Raw genomic sequence first — 11731 nt, 5'->3', positions numbered from 1 at the left:
AGTCCGAAAAGCTCACACGTAGTAGGTGGTTGACTAGTGATGGGGGGGTCGCCTCTAAGAGGGGGGGAGGTGCGCGATAGACGGCAACGGCGACGGCTTTCCCATTTCGCTGCTGCTGCTGCTGCTGCTGCACATTTCTATTCATTTCAATTGCACTCATTCACGGAGTAAGCAAAATTAAACTACGTGACCCTTTTGCTATGCGCTGCAATTTTTATTGAGTGGGATAAAAAAAAAAGCAAGGAAGGAAGGAAGAAGGATGCCCCTAAAAGGGGGGCAGTAGTAACTCCCACAAAGTAAGCCATGCACACCGCTCCTGGCTGGCTGACCAGTCACAGGTACTAGATGGGACTCTATCTGCGGCCTTGCGAACATTGCACATTTTTCTATAAAATATTCATTAACCCGATATTCATTAAAATGACGCCGCCTCGTTAGGGTTAATGGCGCCAGTGGCCCCGCAGTCGGTCGCCAAGCGTTTCGTAATTACATGGGCGGTGGTTGTGGGGAGAGGGGAGGCGGAGAGGTTGCTTTGGGGTGTCTGCCCCATTGGCTGTTATGTAGGTCAAGCATCCCTGATCCAGACAACGACTATGACGACGACGACGACGACGATTCCTCTTTGGGTTTAAATCCTGACGCCTCCGGAATGCATCCATGTATATATATATATAGCACCCGCTAATCCACCTATATGGTGAGGGAGGGGGGAGGCCTTCCCTTCTTAACGCTCTCATTTGGGGGGAGGCTACCAGCCGTTCGTCCCCCCTCTTCGCGACAATCATCGAAATAAAGGGGGTTGGCAGACAAGCCAAACATATCAAATAGACAAAATTACGCACTGTGACTGTGTCGGTTTCGGAAAAAGGGGGGCGGCGGAAAAACAAGGGGAAAGGAGATAGGGGAAAGGGAAAAGAAAAGTAAAAGTCTGGGCTTAGCAGCTCACGTACGTACGTAATATCCTATATGGCCGTGTGACCTCTAACCTTAGCACCTTCTAGCCAAAAAACAAAAATAAGAGGGGGGGCTGGAATCAAAAATTGGCAAGTTGTCAGGGCGCGAATTGATCCATTACCTGGCTGGTTACCAATCTATGTACAGTGAGAGGAAATTTTGTAAGGGTTTTTGGGTTTTTGGAGGATAGTGTAAAGGTTAGGTTCTTGGGGAAAGGATTTCTAAGGGTTAAGAGAGGTCTCAAGGTCTACCTTTCTGTGTGAGAAACCTTAAAACTTTAACCTCTATTTGAAAAAAATATTAATGATAGAAAAGTTATGAAAGAAATTTTTAAAAAGTAACTTTAAATGAGTTTCTTAAATTACAGAATAATTTTTTTTATTTTTTAAAAGTGAGTAATTAACCAGCAAAAAATAAAAACGGAAAAAATGTAGGAAAACCCATTTTAGTAACCCAAAACAAACTAAAAAATTTACAGAAAAATATAAACAAATTTTTTGCTTGATTTATATTTTAGTTTCGCGATTTAAGTTTAAGTTTTAGGTTACACCTCATTAGTACTTAAAACATTTCTTTGTTTATTAAAAATATAACAAAGTTTTTTATTTTTTTATTAAAAAAGTTTTAAGTTACCTTTGCAGCAACTTTTTAGTGCAGGAATAATTTTAGTTTTCTTTCATTTTAGTTTTAATTTTTAATTGGTTTGCAAATTATATTTTCTGCTTAACTTTTTTCATTTACTAAAAATATACAAAAATCAAAATGCAAATTTAATTCTTTTTGTTTTTAATTTTAACTAGTTTTGAATTGCAAACAAAGTTTCCTTTACATTTTTTTAGCAAATAAAAAAACACAAATTGAAGGTTTTTTTTTTATATTTTCCCTCCCAAAGTTGGTTTCAAATTACACATTTTAACACATTTTTGTACATTTTTCTTAACATTTTTTCTTACATTTTCTCTTAAATTTTTAATTAGTTTTCTAAAAATTCTTTTCCATTTTCCTACTATTTGTTGTTGATTTTATAGAATTTTTTTTTTTGTGGTAGCTCATTAAAAATGCAGCTTAGTTTTGAGTTTCGAAAATTTCTTGTCTTCTTTTTTCGCAAACAAATGTAGGCCAGGAATAAATTTTTCTGCTGTGTAGGTAACCCAAAGGCACCGCCCGCCCGCCTTATCCATATGCAAACATCAGCGGCAGCAGCAGCTACAACAACAGCAACAGCAACAACAACAACACAGCATGCAGAAAGAATAAAGTGGCAACAACGACAAGTTTCGAGTGTTGGCCTCGTGTTGACTTTTGTGAAAGGTGTGACAATATTTACAATGTCTTGTTAATTGAATTTAATGCGTTCTCCTTGTGTGTGGGTCTGGTATCCCTTTATACTATATATATATATATATATATATATATATATCCCCTATAGCCTCGCTAGAGTGTTTGGCCAGGCAACAAAAAGTTAATTCAAATTATTAATGGGCGATTTGCGAACACTTTGCGCTCGATTGCTGGCTATGACAAAAATCCTTGTCATCGCATCATTCGGTTGATTTGTTTTTCCCCTTAAAACGTCTTTCCTTTTTCTAGAGAGTTTTTTAAGCCTGGCTTACAAGGGACAGTATGAGAGGGAGCGAAGGAGATGGCTGCTTCCGTAAGACTCCTGAGGCGCCAAAAATAGACACTCCGTTTGGGTTTGGTCCCCAAAGGCAGGGGAATTCCTTGGAAAAAAACGTTACAAAAAGAGTCCTTCAATGAAGGCAATTCAAATTGATTGAAAAGGGAGGTTGAAAGAGAGGTTGATTGGTAGGTTGAAAGGGAAGTTGATAGGGAAGTTGATAGGCAAGTTGAAAGACTTTTGCTATAAATAACCTGTATTGCCAGTAATAGAGGGAAATTGGTAGTAGATGGCGGCAGCTAGGGAAATGTAGATATTACTGGTAGCTATTTTGACGTTTAGTTTACATGGTTTTCTGGCAAAGGTGAAGTTGTTTTGAGCTTTTTATACACTTTCAGAGGGTTGCATAAATTTTTTGATGTTTATAGAGTGCAATTTGAGGAATTTTATAGAAAAAATGTATTTGCCAGCACTGCTTAGAAAGCCTAAAAGCTTTAAAAATATATATAAAAGATTTCCAAATGCCAAAGATAATTATATATCCCCGATAAAACGACAAGAAATATAAAAATCTTTCTATTAAAGGAAGTATTTCCCCTCTTGTGTTAAAAAGTGTTGCCTACTTTTCGGCATCAACTCCAAACACACAGACAAAAGCTCGCTGCTAGCCGTTATTCTCACCAAAAGCTATGCTTGTGTGTAAAGATAACCTTACCTAACTGGCCAGAAGAGGTCGTGCCACTGCCTGGCCACGCGTCGTATGAGTAATGCGCTCTGAGATTGCGGTTTTAGAGGTGGGTGGAAAAACCACTGGTTGTATGCCAGTGCAGTACGACCTACGGCAATGGCAATTGGCTCACCCAGACACTGTGACTATGACTATAGCCAATGGCCGATTGACCAAGCAATTCCAATAAGTTGAATTAAAGCAAACGCCACGAACTGACTGACTGCATTCATCGAATACCGTGGGCATGAATAACCGATGATAAGATGTTTGCCCTCGATAAGGAATGCGGGCAGCGGACGTGCTGATTCCTTTATGGAGTGCATCAAGTGCAAACGGAAACGGAGCTCTAGCGATCCTCTATGCCTACTCTTGGGCTATCTCAAGGGGGTGGGGCGCCACTTCGAACGAAAAGTGGGCCTCAATCGGGCAAGCGGACGGTGTGGTGGGTGGGTGTCACAAGTACCTAGATTAGAGGCCCATAAAGGAGTAGATATTGATTAATAATTGTCCGATAAGCAGCTTCCGATCGGAAGTGTCACGAGTTTGCCTTTCTGAAAGCCAAGTACTTGGGCTTGGGCAATGCAAAATGGGAAGTGGCTATCAGTTTATTGACGGGTTATTAAGGCGATTTTCTACCTTTCGATGGGGGCTATGGAAATTCTGTCTAAGGTTGGTTGAATGGGAAAAAGATATCTTTTTATGTTTCTATGGAAAGTTTGTCTATCATGTCTATCATTGTAGTTGACTCATAAAGCCTACTTACTACTAACTATCTTTTACTATTTTTTTGTTATTACATTTGAATTTAAAATTAGAACTGTTTTATCTAAATAACATGTCATGGTAACTTATTAACTGGCCAAATGACTAATCAAAGTTTGTTATTAGAAATTTCGGCTTGCTTTCAGTTTGTTGGCCTTTTGAAAGAGTCATTTTGTTGGAACTTTTATTAACTTTTTAAGGCAAAAGAAGATAATGGCTATAAGTTAAGCGATAAGTATAAGCATGAAATTAGCTCAGGAAATTGAACAAGCAAAGATTTGTTTGCTGTTCTTTCTCCGATATAAAGTTGGTAAATTATTAAATCAGAATTTGAGTTTTGTTTTTTTTTCTAACTTTTATTTTGCACAAAAAACTTAAAACTAAGCACAAGAATGTCTGTACAATACTTCGCTTCGTTATCATTCACAATCGTTTTCGTTTTTCACACATTCATTAAGAACTATTCAAAAAAAGTACTTAAAACGAAATCACAGTAGATTTAAGCATTTTTTTTTTTGTTGGTTTTTTTCTGGGCGATTTTTTAAGATTTTTCGATTTTCTTTTCTTTGTTTCGCCTTTCACAAATAAATAGTTAATAAATACAAATAAATAAATAAATTATTACACATAGAGACAAAAAAAAAAAGATATATATATATATATATGCATATTCTAAATGGAAAATAAATAGTCGAGGTTGGCCCTTTTGGGGTGTAGGAGGGTGTAGGGCCAAAATGGAGTGAGGGAAATGGAGTGGTTTTTGTTTTGGCAAAACTGGAATGGAAGGCGCACTATAATACTCGGTACTCGATACTTGATACTCAATAAATAAATAAATAAATACTAAAAAGTACGTGTCTAAAATGGCATTCGACAAAAATTCTTAAGTTTTTCACCCGTTCGGCTGGTCGGGATTTGGAGGAAGATTTAGGGACAAGGAGGAGGATGAGGAGTAGGATGAGGAGTGGGAAGAGGAGTAGGACGAGGAGTAGAATGAGAAGCAGGAAGTTTGCAATGGCCGGGTCATCCTCTATTTGGCTTGGAAGCTGAAGAAGCGTTGTTGCTGGTTTAAGCTGCTGAGCCGAAAAGCTGTGTTTTAAGCTTGGGAATGTTTGCAACTTTGAGCAGCATCACTCGCTGTAATACTGGAAGGGCGTGATGTTGGCTTGGTTGACTGGATCTACACTAGTTCTGTTTGTGGACACAGCTCAGGATTCATTAGAACCAGAATTTGAACTTAATCCGGAAGAGGAGCCGCCTAGGTCAAGCATTTCCGAGCTGCCTGCCCGCAGGCTGCTCGCTCCCGTACCATGAGCTGCCGCCACTGCCGCTAGATGGCGTCGTTCAGCACTATTCCGACGTGGTCGCCTCAGGACCCTTTGCAGTGTCTTCCAAACATTATCCAAATACTGGAAATACAGCTCCTTGCTAACTTTAAGATCTCGCTGATCAGCTTCCGCAGAACCATTGGCTGGGGTATGGAAATCCAGACGTTCCTCCATGGCCTTCCGGCTGACACGACTCAGTTTGGCTCCATTGCTGTTCGGGTAGGAGGCATTGATGGTGGATTCGATCTCGCAGAGCATATAACGGGCACTGACCAAGAGATCGTGCAGCTCCTTGGTGACCGCTTCGTTGAGACTTTTCTGCTGATCCTTACGGAATTTGTACTGAGCCCGTCCCAGATACGAGAAGCTGCCCACAAAGGTCTGCATGTGGCGGTACCAGGTCTTTAGTTTCACCTGCAAGTATAAAGAGAGGGGGGTAAAAGATGTTCTTTAGTATGGTTGCTAAGTTTTGGGGGGAGTTCCAGGGAAGGGCATGCAAATGAGGCGGGTCGACAGGGGAAACTGGTCTGCGCCGCCCAGGGCGGAGCAGGTCCGCTTCGCTCTATCTTACTCACACACTCTCTCTCTCTTCTTTTTTGATCTGCAAAACTCAACTTACCGCGGATGTGGGCTTCGTCATGTTCGGCAGGAACTTGTACTCGCGCTGCCAGTGCTGATGATTGCCGTACTCCAGGGTGGCGCGGTGGGTAATGTCTTGGTACTCGCTCATCGTGATGTTCCGCAAGTTTTCGAGATGCTGCAAAGGGGGAGAAGAAGAGGGGAAGGATGAGTAATGCATCTTTTGCAGAGTGACAAAATAATCTTTCTTCTTTTTTGCTTTTTGTTTTTTTTTTTGTTTCTTTTTTCTTTTCGTTTTTTAGTTACTTGAATGAAAGAAGACCATCTTTAGCTTCTAGCTTACGAAGATCCCTTAAAGATCCCTTAAAGAAACCTCCCTTAAACCTTAATCCCATTCCTTACCTTTCGCTTGATAACTCGTCCTTGACTGGCACTACTACTATCCGAACTGAGACTCTCATCCGCCGTATAGGTTCCACCGCATGGATTCTCCCATTCCGGCACCTCAGATTTGCTGGCAAAGAGTCGTAGATTATGACTGCGGGCATGCCGCGTCCTCTGACGACGCATCTCCCTTCTGGCTGCCCTGAAGGCCGCCTGGGCGATCTCCTCGTAGCTACTCTCGCTGAGACTGAGATCACTGTCATAGCTTCCCTCGCCGAAACTTTCGGCCAAACCGCGATACGGATTGACATCGAAGGCGGGCAGGATATCACCAGACGACGACGATGAGGAGGATGATGATGATCGTCCCGAGTTGTCCTCATCGTAGGCATAGTCTAAGGCCACTTGATCCCGTAAATGGCGGGCCTGTATCTGTGGCATAACGGCAGTCAGGATCATGATGACCAGCAGCACCTGACGGCTATGGCAGCTCCAGCTACTGTGTGATGTGTTGCTGTTGCTGTTGCTGCTGCTATTGCTGTTGCTGTTGCTGTTGCTGCTCCTCCTGCTGCTGCTGCTGCTGCTGTTGCTGCTGCTTTGGCTCTGTTGGCTGACTGTTGATGAGAAGAAAAGAAGATGCTTTAGTGGGTTGTCCATGCAAGATGCAGCTGGTTGAGGTGGTGGCAGGAAGGAGAAGGAGAAGGAGGAGTAGGAAGAGGTGTAGTTAGGTTCATCTTTAGAAATTCCGGGCGTACCGTTTAAGGTAAAGGCTGGCATTGGTCCGGTAACACGCACTCTCGCGCCTAACTAACTAACACTAACTAACTTGACTAACTTGGCTAACTTGGCTAGCTGGCTGGCCAACTATCACAATCGGTTCGTACGTACGGACGGTCGGTCGGTCGGTCGTTTGGTCGGTTGGTCGGTTGGTTGTCTCTCCAGTTCGACGGCTGCTGGCTAAGTGACTGCCGCTGCAGCGGCGTTCGAAAATTTGTAAGCCTCCGCCGTCGAGCGGTCGGTCGGTCGGCTGGCTGGCCCGGCCGTCATCGCTGCTCCCGCTGCTGCTCACGCACTCCCATCACGATCATTTCGACTCGACGAGAGTCACAGAGACCGATCTCCGGGTCTCAATACCCAATCTCCCAATCCCAATCGATCGGCAGGCCGAGTCAGAGAGAGAGAGGCAGTGGGAGAGTGACTGAGTGAGTGAGTGAGAGCGAGCGAGCGTGAGTGCAATTACACAGCAGCCTGGCCATCGGGCCTTGAGCAATTTTCATTTTACTTGTGTTTTTTCGGTTTTTTTTTTGTATATTTTTTGAAATTGTTTTTTTTTTTTTTTTTTGAGCATTTGTCATGCCACTCTCGAGCTCAAAAGTCGAACTGGCGCTCTCGCACTCGCCTCTCCGCGCTGTGGCCTTTTGGCTGAATTTCACCAGAAAGATTACTCATAGGTATTTTGGGTTTTTTGTTGCTGTTATTGCTTTTGTTTTTTGCGCCACCAGACGCTTCCCAGACTGCGCTGGAGTCTGATACAGAAATGATGACGTAGATGGACGGCCAGCTGCGGGCGGGCAGCGCTAAAAACAGCTGGCAAAGCGGCTGTGGCCGCCCACCGCCCAGGCAGCATGCTTGACTTTTGTATAAAAAAAAAAAATCATAATGAAATGAAGTTCCCGCTCGCAGCTCGTCGTGTGTGTACCGCTCATTCAGCGCTGCTCTCAGCCAATGCTGAACGACCGGCGACGACGACGTCGACGCTGTTGTCGTAGGTCAGCGACTTGATAACGCTGCCTGTGCCTGGCTGCCTGCCTGCCTGCCTGTCGACTGCTCAGTCGACTGCAGCGTTGACTGCGATAAGGCACGTGCTGCCCAGGTAATAGTTGTTGCTGCTGTTGGCTAAAGTCGATCAGCTGGCCAAGGCCATAACCATTAATTGGTTGGTAATCGAAGGAATATATAGATTGATTTTTAAGGAATCTGTCGATGATTAATACTTAACTATTTGCTTTTATGATCTTGGCCAACGAAAGTGACTAATATATATACGAGTATATCCTTATCTGCCCGTAATCCCGAGTTTACGTATAGAGGAACTCATGTGAGCTGATCGTTGATTAGATCAAAGCTGGAGAGGATTGCATGTGAGCCTAGGTCATGTGAGGGATCGATATCTAGTGGAGATTGTCGTCGATTGGCGGAGCTATCAGAGGGTTATGTGGGCTAGCTGATTGATAGATTTGATTGGGGTTTGAGTTAAGTAGGGGAGGTCTTAGGCCGAAATTTACTGTTAAGAAAGGGAAAACTAGCAATGAATTTAAGGTTGTTAAGGAAGAAGAAGCTGGGCGGGAATCATTCTGTTAAGAAAGGGATAACTAAGGCTAAAAATTTTTTTTAAGGAAGGGAAAACAAAGTCTGAAACTGTTAACTTTTTAACTTCATCCTTAACTTCTGTTAAGAAAGGGAAAATCAGAACTAAAACTCTGTGTTAAAAAAGGGAAAACTAAGGCTGAAACTTTCTATTAAGAAAGACTGAAAGACTTTCTGTTAAGGAAAGTAGAACTAAGGCTGAAACTCTCTGTTAAGAAAGGGAAAACAAAGGCTCAAACTTTCTGTTAAGAAAAGGGAAAACTGAGACTGAATCTTTCTGTTAAGAAAGGGAAAATCAGGACTGAAACTCTCTGTTAAAGAAGAGAAAAGTAAGCCTGAAACCTTCTATTAAGAAAGTGACAAAACTAAGGCAAAAAACTTTCAACTAAGAAAGGGAAATTTCCAACTTCTATTTCGCTAATTAAGCTTGAAGGGAAATCTTTTTGTTTGTGGAATTTTGAAGGAGATTTATTTTTGGAGGCAAGTAAGTTTGGCCTTACCGATCGCACACTGGCAAACTGGCAAACTGGCAAACTGGCACCACCTTCCTTCCACATTCCACCTTGCTATTTACTAACATTGGCATTAGCGTCGAAGCCGATTATTAACAGTTCGATCACTCGCCGTCCGTTCGCAATGTGGGGGGATTCACCCCAGAAGACAGAAGGCACTAAGGCACTCACTCACACACACTAAGATAGAAAACAAAACAAAACACAAACACAAACACACCTATACATAGTCAGCATTAATCATGGGAACCGATTGAAGTTATTCCGTAATGGGGTAACCGCCGTAGCCGGCCGTGCAAATCATGTTTCTTTTTTAGTACAATTGCGAAAGACAACGCGGAAAGTTAGTTAAGTTAAGTTAGCCTCTAGCTATCTTCTGGGAAAACAGCAATGATCTAATTTAAACAAAAAATAGACTTTACACCCACCACCCCCTCTATACTTACTTTGTTGTGGCATTTTAGAGGCCTGATCACGTTCTATTTTGGCACCATCCATGGCTTAGATATATATATTTGTAGATAATACTGATGTTGAGGATATATATAGACTCTTGTGTTTGTTAACTCAGAGATCAGTAAGGACTGTCTCGGTTATATAGATTCTATATTTGTGGATTCTATATTGGTGATTGTGTGTCGCGGGTTAACTCCGTTTTTGTTTGGGTTCACAAACCCGGGACAATTAGCATTGGCGTGTGTCTAAGCGAAACTGATTCATGGTCTCCGGCCGTCGCATAATTTTATATTTATACGAAAATCGCCGGCAGCCGCCGCTGCTGCCGCTGCCGTTGCCGTTGCCGTTGCCGTTGCCTGTGAGGCAGTCCCAGCGGCAGCAGCAGCAGCAGCGCCTCAGTCGCTGTCGCTGTCGCAGTCAACGTTACCGCTTTGGCGACTGGTTAGCTCCTGCTATCTGCTATCTGCTATCTTGATATCTTCCTAACAGAACGAAGCAGTACTGGCAGTACTAGCAGCAGCAGCAACGGCGGCAGCAACAGCAGCGGCGGCAGCAGCAGCGACGACGGAGAAGTCGACGACGTCAATGGAGGAGTCGAAACGAAGTGCCGTCGTGCGAAAGAATCGGAATCGTTAACGGAATGGGTATATATGATGGTTATACATATATATGGGAATCGAAAAAAAACGAAGTCAGAAGTGCGCGCCACGCTTATAATTATTATTGGATTTGATTCGATGATTGACCAAGCGGAGGCAGCACACTTCCCCCTATCGCCTAACCCCCTAACCTTATCACCCCACCATTCACACTTCGTATTTTTTTGTATCTGTATTTGCACAAAACGTATTTACTTTTCATCAATTACGTATGTGTAGTTTGATGGAGTGGAGAGGGGTAGGGGCAGGGGAAAGGTGGCTAGCTAGTACACCACCCCACCTGAAGTGAACCCTATGTGAGTGTTACTCCCACACACATACACACCCATACATAGGCAACTCTTTGGCAAAAGGGGATTTTTCTTTTTCGATTGGATGGTGTCTATGTGTCTCATTATGTACACCTTCCACTTTGTTTTTGAGGTTTTTGCTTGCGTCACAATTTTACCCTCCTTCTCGTACCGCCTAACTGCCTTTTTTTCTATGGGCGTGGCATAGTTCGTTTTGAGACCTCAATGCGAAATTAATTGCATTGATTGGGAACTGGGTTCAAAAATCATGTTTTTCAAATAAGCAGGGGGATTTTTATTTTCAAGTTTTCGATTAGCCATCATCGAAGCTATCGAAGAGGCCATGGGAAATCTGTTTTGGGGCTGGGATAATGGAGGGAGAGATCTCTGGGTCGATCAACAGCCACGTGTGGCACATTTGCTTCCTCTTTTTACTATTTGTTAAGAAAAAACAACGATTTTTGGCCAAAATGAGATGAAGTGGAGATGATAAGAGGGTCATTGTGGCTTAAAAAGGTGGAGTTTGGAAAGATTTTTGGGTGATTTAAAGGTAATAGAAGTTAAGTTAGGGTTAATTATTGATAGATTTTCCTTTAAAGTGACTAGAAAATTGATAAAGAAAATTGAGTTAAAGAAAGGTTAAAGTTTAAAGTTTAAGTTAGGGCTTAAAGTTGGCTTACTTTCACTTTTTTTAAACATTTTTCTTAGCCTACTTTTGCCAGTCCTTCAAACTCTTGGCTAATAAGATACTTTTCTCTGATAAAAAAGACTTTTAATATAAATACTAAGCAAAAGTTACATAAAATTGTATACTAACTAAAGGCAAATTAGTCAGTAAGAGTCACCAAAAAATAAATCTCAAAAAATTCACAAAAAATCCTCACAAAAAATCCACAAAACAAACACAAAAAATCAACAAAAAATCCACAAAAAAATGAACAAAAAATCCACAAAAAAATGAACAAAAAATCCACAAAAAATTAACAAAAAATCCACAAAAAATGCACAAAAAATCCGCCAAAAATCTTCAAAAAAATCAACAACTTCCATTAAAGACCATTTAACACTCACCGGGCCATTATGCTACCCATT

The 11731-nt window shown here is 42.1% G+C and overlaps 1 protein-coding gene across 1 annotated transcript; it reads right to left on the bottom strand.

The window, feature by feature from the left end:
• Window positions 1–4729: 4729 nt before the first annotated feature.
• Window positions 4730–6834, bottom strand: LOC108109929. Its single transcript, XM_017218728.2, has 3 exons — window positions 6374–6834; window positions 6012–6149; window positions 4730–5806 (listed from the first exon to the last, which is right to left on the bottom strand). Exons 1-3 carry the CDS (start codon window positions 6812–6814, stop codon window positions 5273–5275), a joined length of 1113 nt encoding a protein of 370 aa, XP_017074217.1. The 5' UTR covers window positions 6815–6834; the 3' UTR covers window positions 4730–5272.
• Between the last annotated feature and the right edge of the window lie 4897 nt (window positions 6835–11731).

The sequence above is a fragment of the Drosophila eugracilis genome, unplaced genomic scaffold (genome assembly GCF_018153835.1).
Source record: "Drosophila eugracilis isolate 14026-0451.02 unplaced genomic scaffold, ASM1815383v1 contig_394, whole genome shotgun sequence".
NCBI classification, from domain to species: domain Eukaryota; kingdom Metazoa; phylum Arthropoda; class Insecta; order Diptera; family Drosophilidae; genus Drosophila; species Drosophila eugracilis.
Note: the sequence above shows the minus strand (reverse complement) of the source record. Positions and strands in the feature narration are given on the sequence as shown.

Bases quoted from the DNA above. Each gene is read 5' to 3' on its own strand.
- LOC108109929 (XM_017218728.2), bottom strand. From the start codon at position 6,814: ATGATCCTGACTGCCGTTATGCCACAGATACAGGCCCGCCATTTACGG. The intron at 6,150-6,373 runs GTAAGGAATGGG...CCCCCTTTGCAG, and splicing joins GACGAGTTATCAAGCGAAAG to CATCTCGAAAACTTGCGGAA. The intron at 5,807-6,011 runs GTAAGTTGAGTT...TTATACTTGCAG, and splicing joins TGACGAAGCCCACATCCGCG to GTGAAACTAAAGACCTGGTA.